The sequence below is a fragment of the Carassius carassius genome, chromosome 19, assembly GCF_963082965.1.
Source record: "Carassius carassius chromosome 19, fCarCar2.1, whole genome shotgun sequence".
NCBI lineage: Eukaryota > Metazoa > Chordata > Actinopteri > Cypriniformes > Cyprinidae > Carassius > Carassius carassius.
The window spans coordinates 4,910,805-4,925,495 of record NC_081773.1 but is presented as its reverse complement, the minus strand read 5'-3'; the positions used below and the strand labels follow the sequence as shown (position 1 = coordinate 4,925,495).

At 34.9% G+C, this 14,691-nt stretch overlaps 2 protein-coding genes across 3 annotated transcripts; both read left to right on the top strand.

Moving 5' to 3' along the window:
- Positions 1-144: 144 nt before the first annotated feature.
- Positions 145-2,906, top strand: LOC132094653 (hepatic and glial cell adhesion molecule-like). The gene is made up of 5 exons (XM_059499321.1): positions 145-419; positions 924-1,211; positions 1,336-1,584; positions 2,263-2,403; positions 2,633-2,906. Exons 1-5 carry the CDS (start codon positions 365-367, stop codon positions 2,719-2,721), a joined length of 822 nt encoding a protein of 273 aa, XP_059355304.1. The 5' UTR covers positions 145-364; the 3' UTR covers positions 2,722-2,906.
- Positions 2,907-3,745: 839 nt separating this feature from the next.
- LOC132094652 (hepatic and glial cell adhesion molecule-like) lies at positions 3,746-5,968 on the top strand. Of its 2 annotated transcripts, XM_059499320.1 has the most exons (6): positions 3,746-3,873; positions 4,318-4,605; positions 4,753-5,001; positions 5,105-5,191; positions 5,446-5,577; positions 5,838-5,968. In XM_059499320.1, coding segments are annotated over exons 1-5 (684 nt in total). In that variant the 5' UTR covers positions 3,746-3,815; the 3' UTR covers positions 5,448-5,577; positions 5,838-5,968. The 2 variants fall into 2 exon arrangements, with proteins under 2 accessions (XP_059355303.1, XP_059355302.1); XM_059499319.1 differs by lacking the exons at positions 5,446-5,577; positions 5,838-5,968 and having other exon boundaries at positions 5,105-5,427.
- Positions 5,969-14,691: the final 8,723 nt, after the last annotated feature.

Sequence of the window (14,691 nt, the reverse complement as noted above, 5' to 3'; positions counted from 1 at the left end):
TATATATATATATATATATATATATGATCTAATTCTATAAGCACCTCTGAATACGTTAACTTAAACATATGCATAAAACCAGAGGGAAATGATAAGTGAATAAAAATTGTGTAGAAGCCCCTTACCCTTGTTGTAAGCCTAAATTTGACATTAACTGTAAACCTCTCAAATATTTCAGATTTTACTGTATTGGTTGGATGAAATGTTGTTCCAGCATCAACACGGATGTTAATTCAGGAACATGTTTTACTTGGTGAAATCATGTTTTCTCACCCCCACACACTCACAGAGATGCACATACAGGAACTTACACAGCTTCGAGCTTGTCATCTTAAAACAGAGCAGCTCAGAGACCTGAGTGAAAATGCTGCTAAACTTGACATCAATTCTCTTCAGTTTAATCCTCATGTTCCCCCCTGGTAAGTTGTTGTTAAGTGTTATAGCCTAAATGTCTTCTGCAATCCCACTTGTCTGATTACAGGCACATTTTCCTCTTAGTGAGTTATAAGTATAGCCTACATTAAAATTCTTGTGCATGGTTTTTGCCTTTAGATCAAATTTAAGTTTAATTTATCATTCTTAAATGTTGTAAAACAGAAACAGAAACGTATTTTCTGCATTTTAGATACAGATAGTAGATTGTTGTAAAATAATTGTATTTTCTTGCAAGTAAAATTCTTTCACATTTAATATAATTTCATATTCTATATGAATAATTTAGTTATATGTTTCTCATGTCAGATTGATATGTAAAACAGTTTGAACATTTTAAAGTTTTGTTTTTTTCACAAAAGTGTTAAATCTCATGTCAGCAATATTTACAGGTCAAGGGTACTGTGAGCTTGAAATGCAACACATGGGAACATTTTTATACTTTGGGTCCACTTTTTGCTGAACTTTTTATACCACTTTTTTTTTTTTAGGTAAATTTGTCTCTTCATGTATCTACAAAGCTGCAGGTGATAAAGTTGTGATTTCATTTGATGATGCAATATTACAAAAGGACAATGAACTGAAATGGACACATGATAAACAGAAAGTTTATTTAAGAAAAGGCTCCCAAATTAAGCTCAACCAGCTCAACGTTAGTGAAGATGGATCTTTGATACTGGAGAACATACAGAAAGATCAATCTGGAGAGTACAAGGGCAACATCTATGATGTAGAAGGAAATTTAATAACGGAAACCGTGCAACAGCTCTGTGTTCTGGGTATGTACTGTACAGCTTGTGTCCTGTTACTATTCAAACAAATATCATTTCTCTCCTCTTTATTTGTTTTGTAAGATCAAGTATGTTTCTGCAATAAGACTTGCTGTTGTTGTGTGTGTTTCAGAGCCAGTGGCTGAACCAATAGTTTTGGTTGAATGTGTGGAAAACGGAGTAAATCTGAATTGTAGTGCAGTGAACAATGATGAGGTGGTTGTGTCCTGGATGAAAAATGGCAAGAAGGCTAACATGACACATGCTGTTTTACACATCAGTTCGTCTGAGCTCAAACCTGGATATCATTTCTCATGCACAGTCAGAAACCAGATAAGCAAGAAGTCAGCAAAAAAAGTTGAGCCAGAGTGCTCTGAAACAGGTCCAGTATATCAAAATCACTTGACACACATATTGCATGACAATACTGGTTTCGATGAAACTCATTTTTAAAGGTCCAGGTTTTATAGGTCTACTTGCAACAAATGCCAATAGACACGTAGTGAAGATCAACAGCGGAAATGAAAATACAAATGGTTTTTGTCTATTTCCCTCACAAAGTTCCTTATGACCATGTTTCACCACAAAACAGCCACCGAGAAAAAATCCATCATCAAGTTCCCTTTATTAACCTCAAACATTTGTCAAATGAAATCAGATACACATATTACAGAAAATTACATCATTATTGTTAAAATATTATAGTGATCACATACTGTTTTACACAGTATTTTTTTTCTGATCTGTGAAATATTTTTGAATAATGATGCTAACCCTTATAACTGACTGTAGTCACATCTGCATCACTGTGTTTCATGTCTCTGAAATTACATATTAGTCTCATTCCTCACACAATAACATACTTTCAACTTAGATGAAAAGATGGTCAGGTGTTTTAGGTGTTTATGTTGTGATAACGAGTGGCTAAATCTAAATCATCTTTTACGTTATAGACTGAAATTAATTCATCTTTCGTTTTTGCATAATTTGGCATTTCATTAAATTATGAATGCCGGTCATGATATTGTTGATAATTCACTTTATTTTTATCCTTTCTTAGATAACTCTGAGAACAAATATCTCTTTGGCTTGGATTTATGGTGGATGCTGGTGATCCTGACAGGTTTCCTCCTCATCCTCTTCATCATCTGCCTCGTCTGTGTCTCCCGCTGCTGCAGATCAAGCAAGAGGAAAACAAAACGTATAGTAAACTATTTCCAAATACATTTGTCAAATACTGATTTTTCATACACTCTTGGAAAAGATTAGAACATCCATTTTTGTGTGTGACTGAGATAATCATGTGGATGTGTTTCTCAATGACACATTAAAATAGAGGAAGCACAACTGCAACTTATAGAGTCTGAATATTGTTGAATTGTTCATTAACAACAACCAATTACATTCCACTGTTTCTCTCTTTTGTTCAGGGGAAGAACAGCATCAGCTTGTCTCTTTAATGCCACATTACTTAAATCAGCCAGATGACCAACAAAAGCCAGTAACCTCTTTTGGCTAATTATAAATAGGTTAAACTAACCCTAACTTTAACAGACATCTTTCTGCATTTTAACAGTTTTTAAAAAGGATTTTTTTCAATGGATTTTCATCTGGCGCTCCTACTGGCCATGCACTTGTTTGCCCTGCGTTAACATTAACCCTGCGGGAGTTTTCTATGCTTCACACTGACCTGTACATTTGATCTGCTGTAGCAACATATAGAGTGGCTTATACTAAACATAAGCATTGCATGATTTCTTTGCTTTTGCCTCTCTTCACATCTCCTCCAGATAGCAGCATTGCACTGAGAAAGTAATAGCACTTCATCTTCCACTGAACTAGTACTGGAAACCTAATTGTGTGAGATAAAATTAATTTGAGGCTATTAACCTTGTCAGAAAATGCAGAGTGAGCATACTTTTCTTTTTGTTTAAAAAGATTGTGCAATGATTGTTATCTGTTGCTAAATAAATATATCGACTGGTCCTGATTTGTGTTAATATGTGAAATATGGCTATCTTTGGTCAATCCAGTCCATCTTCTAGGGCTGGAGTCAGTCCCAATATCTCGGGACCGAGGCGAGAGGACACTCTAAACATGTGGTCACTCCTTGCTAGCCATCTGACTTCTTTAATTAATCATCAGCATATGTTAATGTTTCTAAACTATTCATATCGAGATTTAGGAGTAACAAAGAAGATACATAATAAATATGTCAATTAAAACACATAAAGCTTTACACATTAAAACAGACATACAGCGCTATTGTGTGAATATGTCAAGGATCTTTCTCGACTCGTCCTCTTCTCTCTCCCACTTTGCATCCTGACTCTCTACACTGTCCTATCAAATTAAAAGCAAAAACGCATCAAATTAAATCTTAAAAACAATTTTAAGTTTTTAACTAATATTAAAAATATGCCAATCTTTATAATAATCTAATTAATTGTTATAAAAAATAATTATTATAAATGTAATCTACCCAAAACTTTGAACAGTACTGAATTACTGCCACTCACCCCCACACACTCAGAGACGCAACGAACAGGAAACTGTGCCACTGTGAGCTTGACATCTTAAAACAGAACAACTCACTCAGAAATCTGCCTGAAAATGCTGCCAAACCGGATCATAACTCTCCTCATCAATTTAATCTTCATGTTCTCCGCTGGTAGGTTGTTGTTCAATTATATTATAGGCCTATTATTATCTTTATATTTCCTATGTCACTTGTCTGATCAGATTTTCTTGTCAAGTCAATTATCAGTAAACCACATAAGAAATATTTTGCATGGTTTTTGGTGAAATTCTACTTTGTCAGTCATCAAAGATGTGTAACAGAAACGGTTTTCTTTTTATGGATTTTTTTTTTTTTGCTTGCAATCTTTGCTGCATTGCATTTCATACGGTTCTGTGTGAATCATTTATTTACTCTGTCATATGTATCAATATGTAAGATTGATTGTCTTTTTTTCCCATGAATGTGTTAAATCAAATAATGGCAGCAGTATGAAGGTCAAGGTGACTGTGTGAATGATACATACGAAACACACAGCAACATTTTCTCTCTATTACTGATACTTTTGCTTACAATTTTTATACCACTTTATTTTAGGTAAATTTGTCTCTTCATGTATCTACAAAGCTGTGGGTGACAAAGTTGTGATTTCATTTGATGATGCAATATTACAAAAGGACAATGAACTGAAATGGACACATGATAAACAGAAAGTTTATTTAAGAAAAGGCTCCCAAATTAAGCTCAACCAGCTCAACGTTAGTGAAGATGGATCTCTGATACTGGAGAACATACAGAAAGATCAATCTGGAGAGTACAAGGGCATCATCTATGATACAGATGGAAAGTTAATAACGGAAACCGTGCAACAGCTCTGTGTTCTGGGTATGTACTGTACAGCTTGTGTCCTGTTACTATTCAAACATGCATTCTGGTCAAATCTCATTTCTCTCCTCTCTGTTTGCCCCAGAAAATCATACAAGATCAAGTGTGTTTCTGCAATAAGACTTGTTGTTGTTGTGTGCGTTTCAGAGCCAGTGCCTGAACCTACAGTCCTCTTTGAGTGTGTCGAAAAAGGAGTAAATCTGAATTGTAGTGCAGTGAACAATGCTGAGGTGGTTGTGTCCTGGATGAAAAATGGCATTAAGACTAGTGCGACTCGTCTCTTTTTACATGTCACTTCATCTGAGCTCAAATCTGGAGATAATTTCTCATGCACAGTCAGCAACCAGATAAGCAAGAAGTCAGCAGAAGTAGTTAAGCCAGGTTGCGTTGTAACAGGTCCAGTATCAAAATCACTTGATATATATATTCTCATGCATAACAACATTGGTGTCTATGAAAAATGTGGACTCTTAAAATATGTTTTATAACCCATTTAAAGATTTACACACAACAACTGCCAATGAAGACAAAACAAGAGAAATGAACAACCAGAGTGAAAATAAAAATATAAAAGGTAATTGCTCATGTTCCTGACCATGGAGCTCCTTTTATTAACCTTTAGTGACATGTAAAATAACAAAGATCTGCTGACTAATGTTTATTATCCATTTATGTTATATTGCCCTTCATGAAAAAAGCAAAATCATGTTTTTGAATCCCAGAATGTTGGATACAATGTCAAGAATTTACTCATCTTTCATAAAATTATAAATGCTGGTCATGATATTGTTGATAATTCACTCTATTTGTTTGTTTGTTTGTTTTTTTATCCTTCCTTAGAGACATTTCTAGGCTTGGAACTGTGGTTGATGCTGGTGATCCTGATAGGAGGAGGAAGTTTCCTCATACTCTTCATCATCTGCCTCATCTGTGTCTGCCGATGGTACAGACGAAACAAGAGGAAGGCAAAAGGTACGCTTACAGTGAACTACATTCAGAAACATATTGTCTTTGTATTCTGACTTTAAACAGATGAGAACATCTATTAGGTGTGATGGAGGTAATAATATCAGCGTGGTTATGTTTTACAACGACAAGTAAATACAGGAGCAAAAAAAAAAAACGTTCTAATTATTCTGAAATTTAAATTAAAATATTCTTAAAATATTCACCAATTCTCCCTCATTTAAAACCAGTGATTTCTCATTCTCCTGTATCTGTCTGTTGGGCAGAGGAAGAAGAGTACCGGCTTACATCTCTAATGCCAGATCACACAGATCCGCCTGATGAGCAGTACATGCAAACCACATCTCAGAGGTCTTCTAAAAGCCAGCGTCCTCTTCCACCGTTACCCAGCACCCAAGGTCCCTCTTGTGTGGGACCCCCATAACCTGGCCTTCCAGAAACATTGAGACCAAGACCAAGACTGAATGGAACATTGTTTGTATATAGAATTTATAATTAAATTTATAATTAAAAAAATAAAAATAATAAATAAAATAATATAATTTTGAGTCTCGGTTCAGCAACGCTAAAATAATAAATGTATCACAAAAAAATATTAAGCAGCACCACATTGATAATAATAAGAGCCATTGTTAATAACTGATCCCCAATACTAATTGATGAAAATGGAGAGCAAATCAGTATATCAGAGTGATTTCTGAAGGATCATGTGACACAATATTATTGTCTTTACTGTATTTTTGATGAGCATAAGATACTTGTTTAAAAAACATTAATATAAAATCTATTATTGCATTATCTTGAATGGCAGTGTGTGTATTATGTTTTACAATTTATAATAATTGTAAAGTCATCTTTAAGCCGGATCAAAAGAAAGCCTTATATTAAAATGTTGGTTTGGTATTGTATGTTTGAGTTTGTATGAAGTTTTTAACTCCTAGATTATAATAATAATAAAAAAATGTCTAGAACTTAAACTTAAGTTCAACGATTCCTTTGTAAATACCAATGATTCCACTGAATCTAGGTCATTTCCGTCGAGTATATGCAGTTCTACGTGACTTTTTGTCTCTGCAAGACCACCTTTGTACATGCAAGCACAACTGACTTGAACTTGCACTTTTCCTGTTTTAACTGATGTTACTAAATTGTGGTCGCAAGATGTGCTCCAGATAAAAAAGAACACACAACAATACTTATTTTTCTCACACACAGTCGCTCAGTCCATTAGTCACATGACACCTTACTTACTACACACTTACTCTTCAAAAGCATCAAGAAACATACAGCTGAACAAATTTAAGTTTAAGTTAGCAAAGGTATTTAAAAGGAACATTATATATTCATGAAAAGATTTGGGTCTCACTTTATGAAAATTGTGAACTTAAGTCTTTTTTTGTGACTCACACCGTTCAAATAAGAAGGTAACATTTCAAATTAAACCACAGCATGAGTTGCCCTGAGGTTTCACACGTGGTGAAGGGAAACATAATTGTGACATTTGCTTTAGATGTGTGATTGTGATGGTATGTGTGTTAGCGTCTGCCTACCTCACTGGGAATAACTGAATTTCTCATCTGAGCTCCACGTGAGAAACTCTGCAGTCTCAAGATAACCTTGGTTATGCTCTTGTGAAGAGTAAATGGAACGTACTGGTAACATATTTCCACACGCTTTCAAAATGAGTAAAACGATCTCATGAATATACAATGTAATACCTGTGTCATACCCATGTCATTATACAGAGTTGTGTCCTGATATGTCAAAAAAACAAGAGCACACACACACACACACACACACACACACACACACATATATATATATATATATATCCTGAAGAAGTTTGACTTTGTTTCTTATCAAAAGTATTGATTGATTGATTGATTAAACTTTATTGTCCTCAAGGGCAATTCTTTGTGTAGACAGCAGTATACACATACATATAACAACACAACACACAAATTACAATAACTCATTTAAAAACCTAATTGCAGCAGGTATAAATGAATTTCTATATCTATTTGATTTACACAAGGGGAGTTTAAATCTCCGTCCTGAAGGAAGTAATTGAAGATCAACACACAGTGGATGAGTGACATCGGAAAGGACTAACTGGCCCTTCCTAGTCGTCCTATGCTCATAAATTTGTGTGATAGTCCTTAATTCGATCCCCACTATCTTACTGCACTTAGGTTTTTAAATGAGTTATTGTAATTTGTGTGTTGTGTTGTTATATGTATGTGTATACTGCTGTCTACACAAAGAATTGCCCTTGAGGACAATAAAGTTTAATCAATCAATCAATCAATACTTTTGATAAGAAACAAAGTCAAACTTCTTCAGGATATATATATATATATGTATGTATGTGTGTGTGTGTGTGTGTGTGTGCTCTTGTTTTTGTGACATATGCTTGACAACTTCCTCCTATTCTTAACATTAAGATTACCATACCAACAAACAATAGAAAAACTTAAAACCGCTTCAATAAAATAAGTATAAAACATTTTCATGAAAGAAACATCCATGTTGAAGGATCGAAGTTTCCTTAGAAAATACATACGCTGAAGAGCTTTTCCTCTAATAATATCAGTGTTTGCCTCAAATTGTAATTTATCATCATATCATCATAAATACAAAGATTTGTAATTTATATCATAAATATTTGTACTGGGTAACCACTTCTACCTGATGTCCCTTGATGACAGAGGGCAACACAGGTACAGAGCTCTTCTTACGGAAATCAATGAACATCTCTTTTGTTTTCGAAGCATTAATATTTAAAAATGAAGCATCACACCATTGGATAAAATGATCTGTCACTGGACCAGAATCTGATTCAAACTCATTAAGAAGAGACACAATCACGGTGTCTCCCATTAAAAAACAAAAGAGGGGACAAAACGCAACCCTGTGGGGTACCTGTGGAAGACAATAATACATTCAACAACACTCCATTGACACGTACTCTTTGGGATCTATTGGTTAAAAAATCCACCAACCAACGCACAATGTTTAAATCTAAATGAAAATTATCTCTCAATTTCTTTGCCAAGATAAAAGGCTGAACACAATTAAAAGCAGAAGAAAAGTCAATAAATAGCAAACGTACATGATTCTTTTTTCCTTCCAAATGTCTTAAAATCATATTCAGTAGGGTACAAGTGGCGTCATCAACTCCTCTACCAGATCTATATGCAAACTGCATAGGGTCAAGTGCTGACTGTGTTGAGGCTAAAATCTCCTTCCTTATTATTTTTTCAAAAGATTTCATAACCAAAGAGGTTAATGCAACAGGCCTATAATCTTTAAGAGAAGGAGAATTTCTTTTTTTCGCAATTGGCACCACAATTGCATCTTTCCATAGATGAGGGACTTTAGAAAGTTTTAATGATTCATTAAAAATAAATGAATAAATCCCTGAAAGCTGCTCTGCACAATTCCTCAACAGCCTACCACCAACATAATCAGGGCCTGGACTTTTCCCAACCTTAACCTGACCAAAACAACTACGTACATCAGCCTTATTAATTTGAAATTTAACAGTATTCTGAGTCACTGAATTCCCACAATAATCAGATAAATCTTTTGAAAAATCATGATTATCAAAACGTGTTTAAAAAGAGTTAAAATCATCAGCTAATTCATGATCAGATTTCCCTCCTAAAGTAATACATTTATTCTTCTGTTTAATTCCAATTATAGATTTTACTCCATCCCAGGCTACATGAGACTTCCCATTTAGTTTCTATCTTTTCCTTATACCGTAATTTTGCTAATTTCACCTAATTTCTAACTAGTTTGTTAGCCTCTTTGTACTGAATACTATCACCTTGTTTAAAATAAATATTCCTTCGATTAATCGAGTTTTTGACATGTTTAGTGATCCAAGGCTTATTATTCGGAAAACTATACAAGGTTTCTTTTGAATTACCAAATCTTCACAAAATACAATATAATTAGTCACAGTTTCAGTAAGATCGTCTACATCAGTACACTCGGATTTAAACAGTTCCCAATCGGTACATTCAAAGCATCCCCTCAACTCTTCAATTGAGTCTTCAGACCACACAGGAACTAATATCTTCTCTGTTTTTTCCCTTTTCAAGGTGGGTTTATAAACAGGGGCCAGATAAACAACATTATGATCAGACTGGCCCAAGGGGGCTCTCAAAGACGACTTATATGCCCCTTTAATAGACCCATAACACAGATCCAAACATTTTCCATATCTGGTTGGACAGTCCACATATTGATCAAAGTGGTTAAGTGATGTCTTCATTTTACAATGATTAAAATCTCCCATCACAATGTTTGGTGCATCAGGGGAGATGCTTTGCAGCCGGTGCACCACTTTACATAAAATGTCAGATGCATTTTCCACATTAGCCTTTGGGTGAATATATACAACAGAAATGAATATTTGTGGGAACTCTCGAGGCAAGTAAAAGGGGCGAAATGATATCGACAACAGTTCAATGTCAGGACTGCACACAGATTCTCTCAGAATCACAGACTTGCACCAACGCTGGTTAACATAGATGCATACACCTCCACCCAAAGATTTTCCAGTCACAGTGGCATCCCTATCCAACCGCACTGGAACACCAAAGCCCTCAATTTCCAGATCAGAGTCTAAATCATGTTCTTTAAGCCAAGTCTCAGTCAAGGAAATAACACATGCATTCCTATAATCCGAAAGAAACCGAACATTTGATTGTAATTCGTCCAGTTTATTCCTGAGAGACTGGCAGTTGGCTAAAATTATTGAAGCAAGTGGAATAAGATTCAATCCCCGTTTACGCAGTCTCTGACGCAGTCCCCCCTTCTTTCCCCGTTTCCTCACCTTCTGGCTAGTAGTCTTTTCTGTGCCCGCGGTGGAAAACTCAGTCCTTAAAATTTCTGCCGGCCAGTCGCGGATTTGATCCAACGTGCCTTAGTCAAAAACACGGCACTCCATAAGAAAGTCACGGCTATAGTGAAGGCGCCCATGCTGTCCTCTCACAAGATATCCAAAGAGTAGGCAAACGATCAGATGGTTCACCAACGTGCGATATATCATCATGATAGTTCAGTGTAGACAATGGAGGGAAAAAAAAGAAACCAAACAAACAAACAACAAACAACGAACAAAGAACGTTACTACTTCTACGCTACTGCTTCTACTGGTTGCCACAGTGCAGCGCCCCCCAAGTCCCCCAGTATGTGTAAAACTAGAAGTTTCAAGTTAATTCCAATGAACGTGAACTTCTAGTTTTGTATAAACATTCAATAAGAGACTTTGTCTAATTTGTGGCCTAATGGTTAGAGAAGTCGGACTCCCAATCAAAAGGTTGTGAGTTCGAGCCTTGGGCCGGCAGGAATTGTGGGTGGGGGGAGTGCATGTACAGTTCTCCACCTGCAATACCATGACTGAGGAACCCTTGAGCAAGGCACTGAACCCCCAACTGCTCCCCGGGCGCCGCAGCATAAATGGCTGCCCACTGCTCCGGGTGTGTGTTCACAGTGTGTGTGTGTGTGTTATCACTGCTCTGTGTGTGTGCACTTTGGATGGGTTAAAAGCAGAGCACGAATTCTGAGTATGGGTCACCATACTTGGCTGAATGTCATGTCTCTTTCTTCAAATACTGTATAATTTATTCAGGAAATTCAAACAGTTCATGTAGTTTTGACACTCTTTGGTGTGGTGTGACAGAAAGTGCCTCAGTTTAAACAGCAGCGCAGAGAGCGAGTGAACACAATCATCCCTTCCTTTTTAGTTATAATATTAAATAAACATGAATGAACATATCTTGTCTCATGTAACCACTCAGTCAGTCTTTCAACCCTGAAAAGACTACAATAAAACAGATTTCTCAGTTCCAGTCCCTAAGCTAAATTTTGTAAGGGGGCCCTTATCAGTTAATTAATCAAATGTAAAAATAACAGTCTTCACTCTTTTTAAAGTTAGTTAACTTACTTAGTGAAGAGCAATGAATGATTCTCTTGTATTCCTTCCTTTCTGAGTAACTTTACATGACAAAGACATTTAAATAATAAACATTTAGGTTTAGTATGCTGCTGTTACTTTAAGACTGAATGCACAGATTCATACTGATCCACATCCAATATTTTTGTTTATGTTCACTTATGACAAAATTGAATTTTTTTTAAGTGAAAACTCATGAATGTGATATTTCAACATATTTTTGTGTGTGTATTTATCCATTTAAGCATGCACCTGAAGCCAAGTGTCCTATACTTCTGTGTCTGTGTCTCTTTTACAGCTCAATATGCTCACAACTCTTTTTTAGTATCGAGCACATCCAGCAGAAGTCTCTATATTACTAAAGACACATTGTTTGTTGTATGGTTTTGTATATGCCGCTTTAAGCATACTTTTTAAATATATATATATATATTTTATATTATATATATATATATATATATTTATTTATTTATTTATTATTATTATAACAGACACGTTACATGATTTGACTGAGAGCAAGGGGGCCCCCTGGTGGCTTGGGGGCCATAATCAACATAGGGAGGTATTAAATAAAATGAGAGTTAGAATTACATTTACTTCAAGCAAGTCATTCAGTATGTCCACACCTCGTTTACATTTCTTTTTTTTTTTTTTTTTTTTTGAGTGTTGATTATTATATCTAAAAACAAAAAGAAATTAATTATAACATTAGCTGAGGTAGAATTTATTAAATTGTATGTTTATACTACATACTATTTGAATGTTAATTATATAAGGATTTAAAACTTTTAATAATCATAATATTTATATAAAAAAATGAGATGCATTAGAAATATCATAAAATTATATTTATTCCTGTGATGTCAAATCTGAATTTTCAGTATTACTCCAGTCTTCAGTGTCACATGACCCTTCAGAAATCCTTCTAATATGATGATCTGGTGCTTAACAAGTATTTATTATTTATTGTTACCATTATTAATTTATTATTTTTATTATTATTAATTTATCATGTATTATTATTACTTATTATCGATGTGGAACACTATTGCACTGCTTAATAATTTTCTGGAAACCTTGGATTGATAATTTTCAAATACAAAGAAAATAAAGCGTCTGCTAAATGCATAAATTTAATTGCATTTTAAGTTAATTCCTGCTATAGGGTAGCTTAGCTTTACTGTAGTTTAACAACTAACTAGGCTACTTAAGTTATGAGTTTATAAACAACACCAGACACATTCTCCTGCTTTACTTCCACTTGCAAGAAAAAAAGAGATTATCAGCACTAGAGGGAGCTTTTGGTCAATCTACGTTTGATTCACAAAACTTTAGCCTGCATTTGATATACAATAGTTTCTCTGCTTATCTCTCTTCTTTCCTCAATAACATCAGTACATCAGTATATCACTTTCATTGTAAAATAACAAACTTATCCATCCCGACTTTTTGATTATATGAAGATGAGGCAGAACAACATAACTCTCCTCTGAGCTGTTCTGTTCTTCTCTACCTTATCTATTCTGTTATGTACTGACAGGAATAGCATGACTAAGTGCAGATAGTATTAGTATTTAGGTTTGAAATGAGTAACACGTGGTCAATTTGCTAAGCTTAAGATCAGACTCAGTACTGGTGAGAACATTATGAGTTTGCTTGACAGCCCACTGTCATTAGTCACTGTCACAGTAGTATTCATGTTTGCGTACAGTATGGTAATCTGGGTTGGGCCGTACAGTAAATCCAGCACAGAGCCAGCTAGCTGGTCTTTTGTTATAGGCATGTCTGAAGGGTGTGTTGTGTTAATACTGGGAGGAGCTGTTCTCAACGAAGGTCTGGAGGACTGTGAAAAAGGAGTGTGATTGTACCTTAACGGATTTTGGGTTTATGGTCATGCTGTGCATGCGTGTGTGTGTCGCAGGAGGTCACTGCAGTGTGACTGGGGTCCTGGGCCAACAACCATATGCTCTGCATCAACAAGTAAAAATAGTAGCACATACATCGACTTGACTTACCAAAAGGTACACTGACCTTAAAGAACACATGCCCACTTCATCACCTGACCTCTATATAACATCCTGAGTATCTGGGATGTTTGTACACTAATTCATATGTGTGTCTGTGTACAGTATACGCCAGGTATGTTCACAGATATACATAAGCATTTACAATGGGATCCAGCACTGATGATAATGCTTCTTTTGTGTTTTCTTTTCTATTTGAATACCATATTATTGATTGCAAATTATTTTATCATTTGCTTTAAATTATTTAGTAGATTTTTTAGTAGATTAAATAGATTTTATTTTAAACATCTTACCCCTGAGGAACATCAGTATATCGCAGTGCAGATACTATATATATAATAGATATATAAACACATAGAGGAAAACAAGTAGATAGTTTTTTTATTTTATTTTTTTTGGTTGTTTTATGGTTTTAGTTTACTTTTAGTGCACAAAAACAAAGGTTTGTCTTCAGGTGTTTCTTAAATGTTGCTCAGGTTTAAAGTGAAGGCTCTGGAAAGCGACTATCAACTTAGGAATTTAATAATCTTTTTTTATATAATTATTATTATTTAATATTTTTTCAATAACAGCATGCAATAAACTCTTTGAGTTTGTGTAAAACCTGATTATTCTGCATGATTTGAGAATAATCCAAATTTCAATTTGTGCTCCACTCAAAATAAAATAAAATATTAAAATCTGATTGTTGATTGGTGCATTAAAGTGCAGAATTTAAAAGACTTCATGTTCATTTTACACTTGCCTTTCTATTTAAAAATCCTAAAACTTGTAATTCATTCTAAGATGAATTATTTATTTATTTATTTTAAATATTCAAATTTTTGGTTTTCAGTGTATTTATGTATAAAATAGCTATATGAAAGCAGTCTAAATATGATTTAAAAAAAATCTATTTGCGGATATTCAATGTCTTTCTCTCAGAGATGAAAGGACGGAGAGGCTAATGAGGACGATTTCTTGCCATAAATGATTCATTCTTCACCGTTCTGGGAACATGTGACGATATAAGTGGGTGGTTCGGGGGTCTCTCCGGGCTTTTGGAGTTATTCTGGGAGATAATTAGTGCCTGTGTTTTGCCTGCACTGTCACGACTCAGCGCTGCGCAGCGACGGGAGCGGCGTA